The sequence below is a fragment of the Sinocyclocheilus rhinocerous genome, unplaced genomic scaffold (genome assembly GCF_001515625.1).
Source record: "Sinocyclocheilus rhinocerous isolate Xijiao unplaced genomic scaffold, SAMN03320098_v1.1 scaffold3008, whole genome shotgun sequence".
NCBI lineage: Eukaryota > Metazoa > Chordata > Actinopteri > Cypriniformes > Cyprinidae > Sinocyclocheilus > Sinocyclocheilus rhinocerous.
The window spans coordinates 257,379-275,479 of record NW_015652302.1 but is presented as its reverse complement, the minus strand read 5'-3'; the positions used below and the strand labels follow the sequence as shown (position 1 = coordinate 275,479).

General features: G+C 38.0%; 1 protein-coding gene across 1 annotated transcript in view; it reads right to left on the bottom strand.

The window, feature by feature from the left end:
- Nucleotides 1-18,101, bottom strand: part of LOC107714614 (thyroglobulin-like) — a 35,448-nt gene that overhangs the window by 16,959 nt on the left and 388 nt on the right. The window contains 31 exon segments of the mRNA XM_016520514.1: nucleotides 1,661-1,834; nucleotides 1,934-2,071; nucleotides 2,247-2,330; nucleotides 2,460-2,546; nucleotides 2,925-3,095; nucleotides 3,489-3,686; nucleotides 4,211-4,316; nucleotides 4,821-4,936; nucleotides 5,040-5,162; nucleotides 7,024-7,188; nucleotides 7,375-7,455; nucleotides 7,458-7,523; nucleotides 7,859-8,023; nucleotides 8,185-8,341; nucleotides 9,535-9,680; nucleotides 9,841-10,041; nucleotides 10,132-10,335; nucleotides 10,714-10,825; nucleotides 10,950-11,050; nucleotides 11,201-11,278; nucleotides 11,634-11,771; nucleotides 12,130-12,363; nucleotides 12,511-12,704; nucleotides 12,706-13,081; nucleotides 13,836-14,873; nucleotides 15,236-15,418; nucleotides 15,897-16,040; nucleotides 16,245-16,351; nucleotides 17,118-17,280; nucleotides 17,534-17,722; nucleotides 17,988-18,085. Of these exon segments, the coding sequence (XP_016376000.1) occupies nucleotides 1,661-1,834; nucleotides 1,934-2,071; nucleotides 2,247-2,330; nucleotides 2,460-2,546; nucleotides 2,925-3,095; nucleotides 3,489-3,686; nucleotides 4,211-4,316; nucleotides 4,821-4,936; nucleotides 5,040-5,162; nucleotides 7,024-7,188; nucleotides 7,375-7,455; nucleotides 7,458-7,523; nucleotides 7,859-8,023; nucleotides 8,185-8,341; nucleotides 9,535-9,680; nucleotides 9,841-10,041; nucleotides 10,132-10,335; nucleotides 10,714-10,825; nucleotides 10,950-11,050; nucleotides 11,201-11,278; nucleotides 11,634-11,771; nucleotides 12,130-12,363; nucleotides 12,511-12,704; nucleotides 12,706-13,081; nucleotides 13,836-14,873; nucleotides 15,236-15,418; nucleotides 15,897-16,040; nucleotides 16,245-16,351; nucleotides 17,118-17,280; nucleotides 17,534-17,722; nucleotides 17,988-18,085 (5,537 nt within the window).

The following is an 18,101-nucleotide window of genomic DNA, read 5'->3' as shown; positions in this document are numbered from 1 at the left end:
AGCGCTGTACATCCCCCCCCCCCATCTACAATCCCTACAATCCCTGCCGGTACGAGACTCGAACCCACAACCTTTGGGTTATGAGTCCAACTCTCTAACCATTAGGCCACGACTTCCCCACATGTAAATGGTTTAACTTACTAAATCATTATTATATGGACCATTGATTATTATATCTGCTAAAAGTGAAAAAAGTTTAAATTTAGGAGGAGAGTATAGCATATGGACGGCATAAAAACTAATAGAAACTAATACAAAACTTGATACCATGGTGCCTTTAAGTTAGAGTCGTCTAACTTCGAATGTAGCTGGCGGAATTTCCGTTAGATTTCACACTTAAATGGTCATGAAACAGGGTAATGAAGCTACCACTTCTAAGATATTAACAGATGAGTTTGACACTTTTTTGACGGAAGCAAAAGCATTTAGCAGAAGTCAAATGTCAGAGCATCACTCAACTGTACCAGCTAGACAATATGTCAAGATAGTGGATTTTACAGGTAGTGTTGAGGAAAGTCGCATTAGATTGTGTTAGTCTTTGCTTCCACGTACCGCAGACAGCATGAGCTCACCGCTGTCTGCACGCCACATGGGTGAGGTGGAGTTTTGCCACTTCACCTCGCTGAAATGTTCTCCAGTCATCCAGACAATTCCTCTTACTAGCAGCTTAAAAAATGTGTAATGAGAACTAGACATGGTTCATTTTATGGCTAATGACCAGTGAACTCCAAAATACAGGAGATAATGATTCTGGTTCAAGTTTGCAATTGCAACAGCAGAAAAACAAGTAAAGATAATTGCGTAATTAATGTACTTCTCTCTTTCCTTTAATAATTATTATATTATATTGTCAAACAAAAAATTATTCAGGCACCAGATATAACTTTTTATTTATTTTTTTACTAGTGGGTGCAGGACACTATAGTTCATTTATGTAAGTGAGGATAGCAAAGCAAAGTAAACTGTGACATATTATACCCAAAAATTATTCATACAGTGGACTACCAGTAAAATTTTAAAAACTGATAAGGTGAGAAATGTTGAAGGTGTCTGAATAAATTTTGGTTTGACTGTCCCAAATCAAAACAATATTTAAATATTTATTTAAATATTTATATCTTTTTTGAGTCTGCTTAGTGTTGGTCAGACTAGCATTCACTTCAGACTTAGACTTCAAACTAGTCATTATTAATCCATCATCATTGTCTCCTTTTGCCCTTTCACCCTATGTCTCTCTCAAGCTCCAGCAATACCAAAATCAGAATGAATCATCTGCATTCCATGTTCAGTTGCTAGGATCACATCGGAAAACAAATAAAGTAAACGACAGACTCAGTCACTATGAAAGTTGTAAGAGTCTGACATCAGACTTCACCATAGACCACAGTCTGCATAAGGCAATGCAAAACCCATCTGTTCAATCACAGAGAAAAGTCTCTGAAAATAGACAGCTAATGCTTGGAAATATGAAAATATAATATACATTATAATATAGTTTATATGTGATTATATGATGAAATGGGGTATGACAACAAAATCACATGGTGTATTGAGTTATAGTGTTTTCATTATTTCAGATCCATGTGGAAGTAAATAATTAAAATGACCCTATTTGTTAATTGCAGTGAAAGCATGATCTTTTTGTGTATAAACGACTTACCTTTCTTCTGGTATGCAGTCTGAAGACTCTGTGTCATCACTAAACTGCATGCCTGCCTGAGGGGTTTGTCATATGCCCCACATACACGCGTGTCAGGATACAATACACACGCAAAATACAGAGGGCCTTCATCACGAATATCAGACACATGACAGAATTATTCTTCTTCGCAGCCTGAAACCCAAATCCCATATTTACAGATCAGAATGTGACACATTCTGGGACCACACAGACATTTAGTAAGTATATAAGTGTAAGCAAATTGCATCTCACGTTTCAGACACCACAGCTGTGCCTCCTGGAAAGTGTATTGGTGTTTAAAGATCCAGTAAAGCTGACTGGGAAGTTGCCTCTCTTGGTCGACTTTAACATCACCGTTCTCTATAACACCAAATGTCTCCTTTACGGAGTCTAAATAAATTATTATTAGAGAGAAAAAAAACAACACAGAACTGAGTTTTTTTTAAACACCAATTTTAAAACAGTACAGTTTATTATAAGGGTATTTTTAAGCACAAGAACACAAAAAAGCTTTAGTAAATATATACATATAAAATTAGTTTGGCCTCATTTCATTCATTCATACCAGAAAGAGCAAATTTGGAATCTTCTACAACAGCTGATCCACTGCAAGCAGAGGGGGTTTTTGGACGTGTGTTCATATCAGACTCTGAAGACATAAATTATAACCATTAGATTATACAAGAATAAAAGCTAGATCATAATTCATCAAAATATATACTTTTGTTTATGACTGGCTTTTAAAACGCTTTAGCTGATGTGTGCAGAATATTCAAACCTTTCCAGAGGTAGATGCGTTGGAAGCTGATGAGAGTTTCCTGGTAGCCAGTTTTATTTTTGCTGGATGCCAGTAAGGCTGCATCAGCTGCAAGAAATGTTAATTTCTATTATAATGCCCATCATTCCATAAAATGACATACAATTGAATTCGCAATCATGTAAAATTTTATGATACGAAAGCTAAGATTCTCAAGCACTGCACATCGGTAATGATTCAGCAAGTCATAATCAATCAGACAGAGTAAACTCTGTACATTTTTGAGTTTATAAAATGGGTACCAGGATGGAAAAAAACACCAGAATGAAGCAATAAAGAGCAACCACTGGAAACTAAACAATTGATAAAGGTCAAATAACAGCTGAACCGAGTTGCGCAGTTTTAAACAACAATTAAACACATTTGTGTACAGTTTGAAAGTGTTGTTATGAAATCCGGAGTGTGTACGTGTACATGGACTTATACTGATGGTGAAGTCCTGTCCGCCAAAGTTGAAAGTGAAACATTTCAGTTGTTTGCTGTATTGGACACCAGCACCACAGATGCGGCTGGAGGAGGCCACACCCCCCACGTCCCAATCTGCCTCACTGCACTGCAGCACTGAAGGAGCGCTCATGAACCCACACATGATAGAGCCTAAAACACAGGACACAACCCATTTAACCATTATTAATTGATCATATATATATATATATATATATATATACAGTGGGTACGGAAAGTAACAAAGAGTGAAAAATTTAAGGGGGTCTGAATACTTTCCGTACCCACTGTATATATAATAACTACAAAAGTATAGAAAATTATAGATAAAAAATTATAGATAATATATATATATATATATATATATATAAAATAAACACAAAATATAATATAGTAAAAGGTAAAGTAAATGTATAGTCAAAAACATGTGTCGCCACAGACCAGTTTGAATAAGCATGACACTTCTAGTTTTGTATTGTAGTGATTTGGTTTTATAGCAGTGGAAAGGAGCTACATCTGCTTGTAATGAGTGAGAGCGACTCTGACCTCCATCGAGGACATTCTGGTTAAGGATGAATCCATCACAGCAGTTCTCACGACTGCAAGAGTTGACGCAGAAGCGATGGACGTCTGCCAGAGTGGATCCACGTGCATCAAACACAAGCATCCGATACACTCCGGAACCGGTCTTTCGGAAACTCAGCCTCTCAAAACTCTTCGGGCCTGCTGTGCTGAATTCATGACCTTTTGTCAGAAGATGAAGGGTGGAGAAAAGAAGTACAGATATTCTTTTAGTCATGGCCAAGACACACAAGTGCATCTAAATGTTTTTGGGTTGCCAGAAATAACTAGAAACTGGAATCTCTGTTCCTGAGAGGAGTCTCAAAGTATCAAGTCATTTATTTCACATGGAAAAATATTTATCTCGTAACAGAACAAGTCTTAGCAATGTTTTTATTAGAATTTTGCTTTATTCTTGTGTCCACGGATGACTAGTCTACTTTGTTAAAATAATTACTCACGAACCACAACTTAACCTTTGGGATTACAGTTCAATTATGATATTGTATGTTGATTATATATTTCATTTTCATATGCTCTTTGCCTCGTAGAAAAGTTCATTCTCTATTGAGACAAACTCAAACTCTCAATATTGTATGCATCGCCACATTTTATTGCAATGTGTAACCAACACAGGGTCCTGGTGACTCACAATAACTAACCAAACTGAGAACATGTGGGATTTAACTAACAGCTGATGATCTTACCTTTCTTTCTCAGCACCATCAGATTGGGATCATCTCCTTTTATTTTCAGAACACAGTTGAGAGTCTGGAACGTCTCAGCACCATCATTTCCCAGAAACCCCTTGCTCTGTAATGCCAAAAAACCACAAGACTTTTTTTCTCTTTTTTTGCAATAATCTTTACACTTTTGGGAAAGGAGATGTGAGTGTCACTAAGACCAAAAAAAGACCCAATGCCAAATATAATGTCTTACTTCTCCAATGAAAATGTGCAATATTTTATATTTATTAGCTTGTGTAAAGATAAATGAGGATTTATGTAAAAAAAAAAAAAAAAAAAGGTTGTTAAAACATATGTACTTGGTCAAATTTTGGACAAATGAATGCTGAAATGATAAAGTCAGGAGATGATGATTGAAGATAAATTTTACAAGCAAGCCTTAGACTACTGTTCAAAAGTTAGACAATATTAAGACAATACAAATTATAATAAGAAGAATTGTTTCTCGAGCACCAAATCAGCATATACGAATGATTTCTGAAGAATCATGTGACACTTAAGACTGGAATAATGGCTGCTGAACATTCAGCTTCACAATATTAGTATAAGTGTGCATGCATTTTGGTCATACTTGTTCAGAGGTCCTGCATTCAACATTATCCACACTTGTGCTGTATAGCTCACAGTAAGTTTTCTCTTCATCACTGAAAATAGCCACATGTTGGCATGAATCTTCCAGGGCACAGTCTAACAGAGAGAGATGTGATCGACATTAGTCACGAAGAGTGTGAGTGTACATCTGACTAATTCAAGTACAGGTGCAGTGTATGTATTTAACAGTGCATCTCACCAAGCACACACTTCCTGAGCTGTGTTTCCTTTGGCTGGGTTGAAGAATCAGAGCTCAGTATTTCAGCACTCTCTGATTTCAGCAGGAGGGAGGAAGAGGCAACCACCTCAAACTTTTCCATTACTGCAAACACACAAAGAGTGATATACTGAACATACATAAATGAAGTTATTGTTTGTCCTTTCATACTGATAAAGATTTACTCATTTACTTAAAGGGTTAGTTCACCCCAAAATTTAAATTCTGTCATTAATTACTCACCCTCATGTCGTTCAAAACCCGTAAGAACTTCGTTCATCTTCAGAACACAAATTAATATATTTTTGATGGAATCTGAGAGCTCTCTGACCCTCCCATAGACAGCAAGGCAACTGTAATGTTCCCAGGTCCAGAAATGTAGTAAGGACATCGGTAAAACAGTCCATGTGACATCAGTGGCTCAACTTCAATTTTGCGAAGCTACGAGAATACTTTTTGTGCGCAAAGAAAAAAAAAAAAAGACTTTATTCAACGATTCTTCTCCCCCGAGTTACTGTCTTCCGCCATTTTGGAGAGTATCACAACGCATATGCACGCTTTACCCTAAGCGTAAACAACGCTGATTATGCCAATTACGTTCATGCGCGCGCTTTCCATTACAGTTGCGTTGTTGTCTATGGAAGGGTCAGAGAGCTCTCAGATTCCATCAAAAATATCTTAATTTGTGTTCCGAAGATGAACGAAGGTCTTACGGGTTTGGAACGACATCATTTTCATTTTGTGGTGAACTAACCCTTTAAGCACTGTTGAACCAATACTTGAGACAGTCTTGTGGAAGGTACTTTCAAATTGTAGCTTCCCAAGCTACACGCAAGCTACATTTAAAAAAGTAGTCAGGTACGCTAACATAAAGTTCAAACTACTTTAAGAAGGCAATATGTTTCTGAATATAAAACTATCAGCATCATATGATTTACTTTTACAACCAGAGCAGAATTTATCTGACACAAAATAAATAAATATTAAGATCTCAGTGTATGGGTAGGGTAATATTAGGGTAATATCAAATAAAAAAACTAGTCAAATAGTAAGAAACAGCAGAATTTAAAATCCTCAATGAAACGGAAGTAGCGTCATCTTTTCTTCAGTATTGTGATGTTCATCTGACTGAAACGGATGAAAAAATTAGGGGAAAAAATTGGTTGTTGATTGGATGGAGGCAGATCTAAATGCAAGACTGCAGTCAATTGTAAGAAAGGGGCGGAGTTTAAGTGGACCAAATGATTGGAGGAGTCCGGTGTACATCACCAGAGAGAAAGTTATTTAAAGTTATTTCACAAAAGACCCATTTATGTCATTTTGATTAAATAAAGAAATCAAAAAAGTTTAAAAATAAAACGAATGTCTACATCAATAGCCTCGTGGGCAGCGCCCCGACATATAGCGCAGTTGCTCTTTCCCGATCCCATCCCCCTCTCTCACTCTCCCACTTTGCTTCCTGTCTACATACTGTCCTATCATAATAAAGACAAAACCGCCCAAAAATAAATCTTAAAAAAGAAAATGAAACAAATGCATGGATGAATCATTCACAATGAGATGAATAACATGCATTTAGAAAATACATAGGGTGAATTTTTCACTTCAAACTTTAAATAGTTTGCTACCAAAAAAAGATAGACCAGCAGGGACTCAAATGAAGCAATGAATTAGTTTGTGACATGAACTCTTTGAACAACTGAAGTCACTAAAATAAACTCCTACATACAAACATAATACACAATACAAACTCCTACTAAAATAAAGTACTACATACGAATCAAGTGAATTAAGGGACAGACAGCACGATTTTTCATTCCGTATATTTTCTTGTTTGTAAAAGTTGTGTGTTACTTGAAAAGTTCCACTACTTTAAAAACACATGAACTACTGCCATGCTATATAAAATGTAAAAAAAAAAATTAACTAGTCCTAGTTCCTCCCTAATACTGACTGTAGCACATACCTTTGCACTCTTCAACTGTCACTGGAGCATCAGAAGATGTCCAAGAAAGTTGCTCCCCCTGTGGAGAGACACACAACCATCTGCCAGACATGGGGTCCTTCTGGGCTGACAGGAATTCACCTTTTTTTGTACAACTCAGTTTACTCTGCTGGCACTCAGTAAGACCTTAAGAGCATCAAGACAGTGAGAGGACAAATAGAAAACAAGATGAAAAATCACAATCACTCATTTTCCTCTGAAACCTGTTATCTACATTTTGACAGAGCTGGCATGTTTAATTGTAACTATCTACACCAGCTATTCTTGAGTTTGTGTGTTGGGCTGGGCTGTTTTAGTTTGGCCTTTACTCACAATGAGAAGCACTAAAGGCTCCCTGGGCCACAGTGGATGTTCCCGAGGGGCAGGGAGAACACAAGACCTGCCCTTCTTCCGCTTGAAAGTATCACGCAGACACGGAGTACACGCACCACCACTAGAAAAAGAACCAGCTGGACACACTACTGCATGTGAGAGAGGATAAAAACACAAACACACAGGGAGCAGAGTGATTAAGCTTGGATAATGATGGTGTTGAGTGGAAAAAGAGGAGAAAGTTTGACAGATACAGAAGGAAGATTAATAATAGAGGAGGAAAAATTGCATGCAGTTTGAAATATTACCTTGTACATTTATACAATTTTGCTCACCATATTTCTATGCCAGTAAGCTAAAACATGCATCAATTATAGAAAACTTTATAGGTGCATATTCGGAAATACTAGAAAAGCCATTTTCCTTTATGGTACACAGGCCGGTCTGTCATTAAGACAACCAACTGGTACAGAAGCCAACCTACCACACCCAGTGGATTGTGGGAGCTGCTTATAGCCATCCATGCAGCTAAATGAGGGAGGAATAAAAAGAGCGAGAGAACCGTCATAGAGGAAGATGGACTGGTATGACCCACTTTGGATTAATTCCCTCACGCCCTTTAACATCCTCTCCTCGCTAAGTGCCATATCTGCAAAATATACACATGCATTTATTTAGAAAGAAAATCACGTGGAGTAATAACAAACATTATTGATTCAGTGTAATGTCAGTGTGAAATGCATCTGATATTAGATATCAGATATGTTACATGTACAGAAATGGACTAAAGGTGCATAAAGCTGTTCACACCAATGTCATGGAGATCAGGGAGAGATGTTATTGGCAGGTCGGAGAGTCTGGCCCTAAAGGTGATGCGTGCAGTGACTTCCTTGTCATTCAAACACTCAAGAGACACAGATGAGTCTTCACAGACTGCAACAGAGCTGGTCTGGCCAGATAAGGTCAGCTAACAAACATGAAGACACAAACAAAAAGTACGCAAAGTAAACAAACGCACAGTGATGCAAATTTTCAAGACATTTAAATCAAAACAAAGCATAGATGAACAAAAACCCTTGTTTTCTGAATGTCATTTTAATAAATTCACATGCAAGTTGTCTCTGTAGGCTTTACGGACCTACACAGTTTGTTGTAATGCTGTACTGCAGGCCAACGACACCTACATATTAAAAATATGACACTTGCATACTAATAACACATTTTGGTGTTGTTTACTTGTCAATCTAAAGTTGCATTAGTGGAAAATTACTGTAATATGCTATATGGTGTTTTCAAACTGTGATTCGGGGTTCCCCTATGGAGCCTCTAATGGAACATGGTAATGGAAAAATATGAGATGGGAGGAAAAATATATTTCAGTTGTTTCGCATTTGCATATAAAAGTTTTTCACTCTCCAAGAAAGTTTGTGTTCACTTGCAAAAGTTTGGTGTTTCCACAAAATCTGGCATTTGCTCACAGGGAACGCAAAATTTTTGTAAGCAAACTAATTTTGTCAAGGAAAAAGAAAAGAAAATAATTTTATGATTGAACATTTGTGAGCGAACAGAAATATATATTATTCCCTCACATCTCATATTTTTTTTCAATGACCATTTCCCCTTAAGGGTCCTGTAATACCCTGGGGTCTATAGAAGATTTATTTATTTTTTAACAAAATGTAATTTTTTAGGGCTGTCAAAGTTACCTTAAATACATATTTTTTAACCAAATCCAAAATAACAAATTTTCATATACATTTTTTAAATTTGATATTACAACCATTTTGCCATATTTGCTAATAATAGCTATTTTATTCTACTGACAATCATGGTTTAACAATAAAAATAAATCAGTTTAATTATTTTTTAGACTTAAAGATGTGATATTACACAATATTACACATTTAAATATTTAATATTATACACAGTGGTTAGATAAAAAAATATTTTCCCAAATACATTTGAATAATGTGGTTTCTCTTTAGTAGAATGGCAAAATTAAAGCCAATTATTTGATTTTAAAACATGTTGTCTTTATAATATTGTGCTGCTTCTTTTTTTCTTTCAAAGTTTTTATACACGGAAATATATATATAATAAGTGGGAAATGGGTTCCTCACAAGGGAACCATCATAAGCATGAAAGCAGACTATATTGTACCTGTAGGCTGCAGAGGCCTGTAGCTCTCATGTCTCGCAGTAAAGCAGCCTGTAGCTGAACATTTTGGGTGCTGCAACTCTGTTGACCCTCAGCCAGGGACAGCTTCAGCTGTAAGGACACCTGCACTGTCTGTAAAACCTGAGGCTCTGATGGACATCACAGACACACAGTTGCTCAGTACAAACAGATACACAGTAATTAGAGCAACAAGATTTCATAGAACGACAAATCCCGAAGGACATACTGCAACAACCTGTGAGTGTTTTAACAGGTAAATAGGACAATGTTTGTGTCTGTGGCCTTTACTTTGACAGGCGTAGGATAGTGGAGCATCATCAAGCCAGTTTTTGGCCTGGGGATCACACAGGAAGCTGGCGACAAGGGTGTTGACATAACCTTGGTCACAGAACAGCTCACAGAGCTGCGTCTGCTGACCCGCAACATTCGCAGTGCTACACAGAACAGCACCATGGGAAACATCTCCAAATGGAAGAGGACACTCAGGAACTGAAAAGGGAAAAAATAAGGGGAAATCATGTTGCCACAAGCATATGCCACAACTTTACAGAAATGCAAAGTGTGACTTAATTTACTTACTGTCGCAGGCTGGGGTTTGTCCTGTGCTGCGGAGGGTGCGTGTCACTGGCAGTTCCTTTCCGCTTTGAGAAACACACCAACAGTAGGACAGGTCACACTGCAGGGGTGAGAATCTCTGCCCGTCCTGCACACACTGAGGCTCATAGCCCACACCGACCTCTCTCTGCAATGCCAGAGTCTTCTGTAGAGAACACCAACCCGGACCTACAACACACAACATGGGCCTGACATGGTACATTTCTCAATGCCCCACTGCTTGATATGGTACTAAATGTTAGTGCTGGAACAACGTTACTATCACCTCCTGTTAAAACAGGATGCGATCTTGCTTAGAAAACGTAGGGTTTTTGAGATGTTTTTCAAGTTTGAATTTGGAAAAACATGCCAATTGTGCTATGAAACTAAATTCCTAACACCCTTTTATTTCCCTAAGGGTTTATGGGTAGGTTATGGTTAGGTTCAGCAGCAAGGAAAGGGTTAAGCATGTGATTGATTGACAATAAATTTGACCAACAAAGGTTGTTGATCGGAGAACCTGTTGTACTAAATGACACTCTACAGATGAATGGATGAAATAATTACACTGCAGTTCTCCAGAAAGACTGGTGATGGCAGGTTGGATGACTTGTCCAGTTATTGGACTCACACACAACCCCTGTAAACCGGGCTTCTGGAGTACCGAAAACTCACCGTCCTACAAACGTGCACACATACGATGAGAAAGACAAATATGAAATGCAAACCTTCAGTGGTTAACATAAAATGCCTTCTGTGTGTATAATTCAATCCAAAAACAAAAAACAAAAAGAAAGCCTCACCTCCTCACATGATGGGCTGTACATGTAAGTGATATTAGAGCTTGTTTGTGTCCAATCAGAGAGCAGGAAGTGACTTTGTAGCCTTTGGCATTTAGTTTGGCCTGGGGGACATTTTTTTTTACAAATCAGCTTGCATACTTATTCACAATCAAGAAGTCAAATCACAAACAACAGAACAAAATCGTGCAGTTAGCCTAACTACTTTGATTATTATAAAAAGATTAGAGATAAATATGGGATTGGACTCTCACACTGCTGAGAGGGTGCAGAACGAGACATCAGAGAGCCTGCGATGCATCTTCCCTCCTCATCAACACACCAACACTGACCTATTATATCAAACACAGCCAAAAAAAAAAAAAAAAAAACTTAGGAAAAATATTAAGCAGCACAACTATTTCTTACATTGATAACAAATGTTTCCTGAGTAGCAAATCAGCATATTACAATGATTTCTGAAGGATCATGTGACACTGAAGACTGGCGTAATGGCTGCTGAAAATTCAGCTTTGCCATCACCAGAATAAATTACATTTTAAAACACATTAAAATACAAATTAAATTAGAATAATATTTCACAATATTATTGTTTAGAACAGTGGTTTATGTGTCAAGCCTTTTACATGAAGTAAAAGGTTGATTTTTTTTATCATGATAAAAAAAATATATGGAGAATGGTTTCACCTGTGCTTTGGTAGCACTGATTGGGCAGCCACTGGCCATAAGCGTCACACTGTGGGATGTAGGGCTGGAATCCCAGCATTAAACTCTGCCTGTCTTTGTCATCGGCCATCAGTTTGCTCTGCCAGTAGAAATGTAGGGCTGTTGAGAAGCGAAAGCAAATTAAGCCTTAGTGTGGCTAAATCATTATAGCACATCTCAGATGTGTCCTCTCCCAACCTTAAAGTTTTATTAAATAACTGGAATGTGTAGGCACCTTTGAAGAATATATAGTAGGGTTCAAATGTTTAGTAAGTCACACAAATTAGCTTAAATAGTGCAGAGAAATTCTCTATACTTTGAAATATAGGTACTTAATTGTATACATTTAATGACATTATTTTCAAAAACCTTTATTTCCACATTTTTCAGATGTTGTCTCAGACTTTTGAACCCTACTATAATTTCTTCTGCAGTTTTTGAGCTTTTATTTTGAGACAGATCAAACATAAGGCAGTACTGGAATGAGCTGCGAGTCTCAGCGCCAAGTTGGGGTTCCTCAGCAGAGTCTGAGTGATGGGGATCTTTGAGGAGTGTGTCTGCTCCAGCTCCTCAGGGCTCAAATAGACACTCTCTGCCAGGAGAAAACCGTAACCCACAGGCACATGTGAGCTGTTTGAAGCAGAGATCAGCTCTTCAGCTTGCTTCAGGAACTCAGAGACCCGGTTTTGAACCATAGAGCATGGACCTGGACCTGAAGAGACACACAAAAGAGATCATAGGAAGATAGTAGTATTACTACTATCAACTACTTCTACTATTATTAGTATAGTAGTGGCAGATAGTAGTACCACTACATACAGTACATTAATTGCTATAGTGTATAATTTGTATAACTCACATTTGGGGATTTGTCCAACAGGAGCCTTGCTACTTGCTAGCATATCTCCTTGAGGGTTAACGCACCAGCACTGACGTACGTGAAAGCTCCCAAGAGGAAGACTGAAATCTGACAGTGGGCCTGGATAACCAGAATCCTCTCCTCTGATCAGTCTCCATAAAGATAATGGGTTGAGAAAAACTGATGGTCCGTATGTCAGATGGAATATCAGAGATCTTCTCAAATCTTGCCAGGACAGGGAACACTCGGTGGTGCCCAGCTTTGAACAATTCAGATACAAATGTTCTGAATGATGCCATTGCTTCTGAGTTTCCTGCATAGGTTCGCAGAATTCCAAGAGCTTCTGGAACAGGCAGGTCTTGTCCGGAATTTATGATCCGAACCCACTCACGGTAGAACTCAATCGCTTGTTCTGGAGGCCCATCACACTGGATCTGATGCCAGCTACCATCATAAGCACAATGAGGGATGTACACTTCAGAAAGCTGGGTTATTGAAGATGGATCAGAGAGAACAGAGCGCACTGTACACAGGAATTGCTGGGTGGCTGTTGCCTGGCAGCTTGTTGGACCTAAAGAGGAATATCAATAAAATAATATTAAAAGGTCATAATCTAACTTTTACATTTCAGATTTGAATAATCACTGTTAATGTGATTCCATCTTAGTAAAGTGAAATGCCTTCGTTGTCAATGAATTGACAACAATTATGGTGCATTTCCGGTTTCTGTAGCTGCTCATTATGGAGATCTGAGAGATAACATTGCAAATCCGAGACCTAAAGGTTAAAATTGTAGATATAAAGTTGCAATTGCAAGATATTAACTCACATTTGGAAGATTTAACATTTGTATTTATGCATTTGGCAGATGGTTTTATGCTCTACATTTTGAACTATAGGAATAAATATAAAGTCACAATTACGAGAACCCTAAAAGATTAATAGTAGTCTTCAAACATACTGATATGTACCTTTTAGGGGTAGATAAAGTACAAAAATGTTCCTTTTTCTCACATTTTTCTGTAGGTTACATAAGACTGCCCTGGCATGTGTTCGATTTTAAAAATGTACACTGGCAATTTTATGTGACAAATAAATAAAGAGCAAAACTTAACCTTTGAGAAGATACCAGGCAAAACTGAAAGCAATTAAGCTCCATAAAACAAATGAACAAAGTCTGTATGATGCATAATTGAGATGTTTGGCCAGTTGTTTGTTACATATGTGCCGGATCATTTGAATGTGTGTCTAATTAAATGCATGAATACAGGAATGATCCTCTCTGGCTCAGTAATTAATCATCTGTGGTTAGCATTCAGACTCACATTGAAGAGAGCTTCCTGAACTCTGAATGCCGAGTTTCGTTCCAGAACGGTCCACGCAGAAACAACTTTTGCCAAGGCACTGATGTGCAACGTAAGCACCATCAGTCCCACATTTAGGAATGAAGACCTCTGATCCTGCAGAACTGCTGGCTTTGACTGCAATCGCCATCTGACGTTCTTTCTCACACTGGGATGAGCATCTCGGTCTGGACCCAGTGATGCGAGAACCTGTTATTTCCAGACCACGAGAGTCCACACACCAACACTCTGAGCCCTGACATTGAACTTCCTGGTATCGCCCATCCTCAGTGCACTGGGGCACGTATGGAGTTGAGGTGGAAGTCACAGACTTGCAAACATCTGATTTCTGGAAAATGGCACGAAACAGTTGACCCAACTGGGTGCTTTCTTCTGCCTTCAACTGTTTGATTGCTTCTCGAAGAACAGTGAGAAATTGCTCATTCTCAAGAGCCATTGAAACAAATTTAATCATATCTCTGTTGTTTTTCAGGTTCACCGAACGTCCAAATGTATCAGAGATCTCTTGGTCTAGATTAAAACTGGCAGAGTCATCTGTAAAGGTCTTGGCCAACTGCATCAAGTCGGTCGCAGCTTGCGTCAAACCAACTTGACTGAAAACTTGACTGAAACTCAATGTACCACTGTTTCCAACAGTGCCGGTGAAGTTGAAATTGCCAGCATTCTTTAGGAATTTTCCTCCAAAGAGATTCTCCTGGAGTCTCTTGGGATTCGGGGCAAGAGCAAGAGCTTTCAGGGCAAGAGCTCCAGAGGGAAACATCCCTTGGAGGACTTCTGCCAGGATGTCTCTGACATTTGGACGCTCCAGCTCTGTCAATGACTGAAGAAGACCAGAGTTGGCCAAAAGCTCCTGGAATTCAGGACTGCAAGTACCAAGAAAAGAGAGGGTGTCTTTGGAAACAGAGAACACGTTGCTCTTGCTGAAGTCTCCAGCTGGGCCATAAAAAAGCCTGGAGAGGGCTTGTCTCCTCTCAGACAGGCAGTCTTTCACTCCAGTGCCCAAACAAACAAGAAACATAACATTAGTCAGTGCACAAACTCCATTCTACTCAACATTTCACTCACCAAGGGACCGGTAAAATTTTTAGTTTTTGTTTCACCAGTTCCTTGGCAGGTAAAATCACTCAAGCAAGCTTAAGATCACAATAACTAAAGAATAAATTGTATAGTTAAGGCACCATGAACTTAATTAATTAGATTAGTTTCCAATGTGTTCGTGGATATATTTTAATGCATTATGTAACTACCTGAACATTACTTATGTTATTGATTAATATCATTCAAGATTTACTGATGCTAAAGAGGCATCATGAAACAGAATTGTTAATATTCCATAAAACACACACAAAGGCCAAACTCACTACAATTTGGTACTCCATACTGGAGTGTGCCAAAGATCTCTTTTTCAACAGCATCCACACACCAACACTGGCCACCGGACTGACACTGGGTTGGCACATATGCTCCGTTATCAGTACAGGAGGGTACAAAGGAATTGCCAGCCTGAGTAGCTGCAGCCTGTTGGCTCTCACATGGGGTTGGACCTTATTAAAAAAGTAAGAGTTGGGTAAGTACCTGTACTTTTATACGGATGTAGCAAATAAGTACTGAAGGGTGGATTTTAGTCCTGCAGTGCTATAACAACTACTATTTTTCCTATAATCTGTTCTTACATGTACAGGAAACATATTGATTAGTAAAAAAAAATAAGTTTATTATTTTTTTGTAAATTAAGATTTTTTTTTTTCACTTTTATGTTTTGCCAAATTGTACTTGTTTAAAGAATTCATGCAAAAAAAAAAAAAAGTTTAAATCAAGGAAAAACGATTTGCAAATTAGGTAAGAAAAATAAACTTAAACGTAATAAAATTATCATCTTAAATTTACTTGAGAACCAAAACTGCACATCCTTAAGAATATTTAGATATTTTTACTGGAAAACAAAAACACTGATTTATAAAATTATTTTTGCAGTCTATGACATCATTATAGTAGCTTCCTTTTCAACAAAATGTTGCATACATCTAAATCTCCTACTCACAGCCAGCTGGACGGCAAGGTAGCGGCGCTGTAGGATTCGATACATATTTGACTGTGCAAATGTACTTCCTGCAGTCTGGTCTGAAAATGCTGTGTCGTACACCTCATCCAACAGCAGCTCCACACCTAGACAAACCAAACTCAAAACAATTCATCTTTTTAACAGCACACAAAATGTCACAACTTAGAATCATAGTCTCCCTGGGGCAAACAGAGGTTCAGTGCAAATACACAATGGTAACAGTTTATGGATCACTCTTTGTGGTGTTTAAACCTAAAGCTCTCGGCTTAGTTCTTTAACCTGGATATAACTGAAGAGGTGTGTATCACCTGTGCTTGGCATCTCTCTTCCACGACTGTCCGCACAGAAACAATAACTAGAGAGCTCTGGGTAGGCCTTTCTGAAAGCACTGAAGGTCTGGAACACCTCTGGGTCTCTGTCAAAGAAAAGAAACTTCAGTTAAATAAATCACTTGTAGCAGATGCATTTCAAACTCTTCTCAAAAAGAAGACTTTAACAGATTATCTAGGAAAACTGGAAAATCGTGTAAATTGTTGCATGCTTCTTCTATCTGACATAATACTGCTGTCTAGTGGTTAAACATGTAAAGCTTGAGCTGCTTTCCCAGATACAGAAGTGTAGATCTAAAAAGAGAGGAAGTGAGTCTCTATTAAGTCAATTAAATTTTAATTTACTATGAGAAAATAACCATTATTTGGCGATTTCCAATTTTAGTCTTACAGAATGATATACACTACCATTTAATAGTTTAGGGTCAGTAAAATTTCTTTTAAATTAATAAAAATTTTTAAAATTAAATGAATATTTTTATTCAGCAAGGATGCATTAAAATGACAGCAAAGACATTAAAAATGTAACAAAAGATTTCAAATAAATGAATAAGTGTTTTTGAACTTTCCATTCGTCAAAGAATCCTGAAAATAATAATAATAAGCAATGTTTCTTGAGCACCCAATCAGAATATTAGAATAATTTCTCAAGGATCATGTGACAATGAAGACTGGAGTAATGATAGCTGAAAATTTTGCTTTGCGATGACAGTAATAAATTACAGTTTAAAATATATTCTACAGTTATTTTAAATTGTAATAATATTTCACAATATTACTGTTTTACTGTATTTTGGATCAAATGAAATCTTACCAACCCCAAAATTTTGAATGGTAAACCACATATCTCACCTGTTAAAGGTGTGTAACAGATCAAATATCATTCTGTCAGTGGTGTTGACAAACTTGCACTGCACAGGTAAGAAGCCCCCATCATCTGAACACTGAGGGGGAGATGGTTCGCCGATACCATGAAGGAGTCGCCGCTGTCTCACCTCACAAGTACCATGAAAACCTCTATGCGAACACACTTGCCCGAAAAAGTGCGGGGGACGAATTTACGTGATATTAAAAATGGGGGGGGACACGTCCCCCGCGTAATCTACGCCCCTGACCAGGACCTAGGGTCAAAGGTTAAGACGCATTGTATAGCACATCTAAAGTCAAAAGTAGAAGTAAAAATCTTGATCTTTCAGAGACTCATCTAAACTGTTCAACCAATGCATCCAGGGAACTAAATGAATACAACACTGAATAAATGCACTCACACTTTGAGGGCTTTCCGTTCTGCCTGGTTCCATAGATCTCCATGCCTTCTTGGTCCACGCACCAGCACTGGCCACGGGATGCATCACACTGCATCGGCTCGAACTCACCCGAGTCCAAACATACTGGCACCAGGGTGATGCCTTCAGTTTGCATTGCCCGCTGTCTCTGGATCTGGCATGTGGTTAAACCTATAGAGAGAGGACAGGATGCATTTAATAGATCAAAATACAGTAAAAACAGTAATGTTATTAAAAATAGCTTAGAATAACCTTTTCCCCAGACATTACTTTAGTAATTAATGTCACATGATCCTTCAGAAATCATTCTAATATGTTGACTTGGTGCTCAAGAAACATTTTGTCGTATTAGCAATGTAGAAAACAGTTGGCAATTGACATCTATTCATTAGGGTTTTCTGGGACCCCAAATGTCGAAACATAAAGAATGGCTTACAATAAACCGTGGATTTATTTTGCCGACTCCCAGGTATCTCAAGTCCTTCTCCATTCACACACCAACATTCCCCACCTCCACGATTACACTGAACATGCCTGCAAGGATGCCATT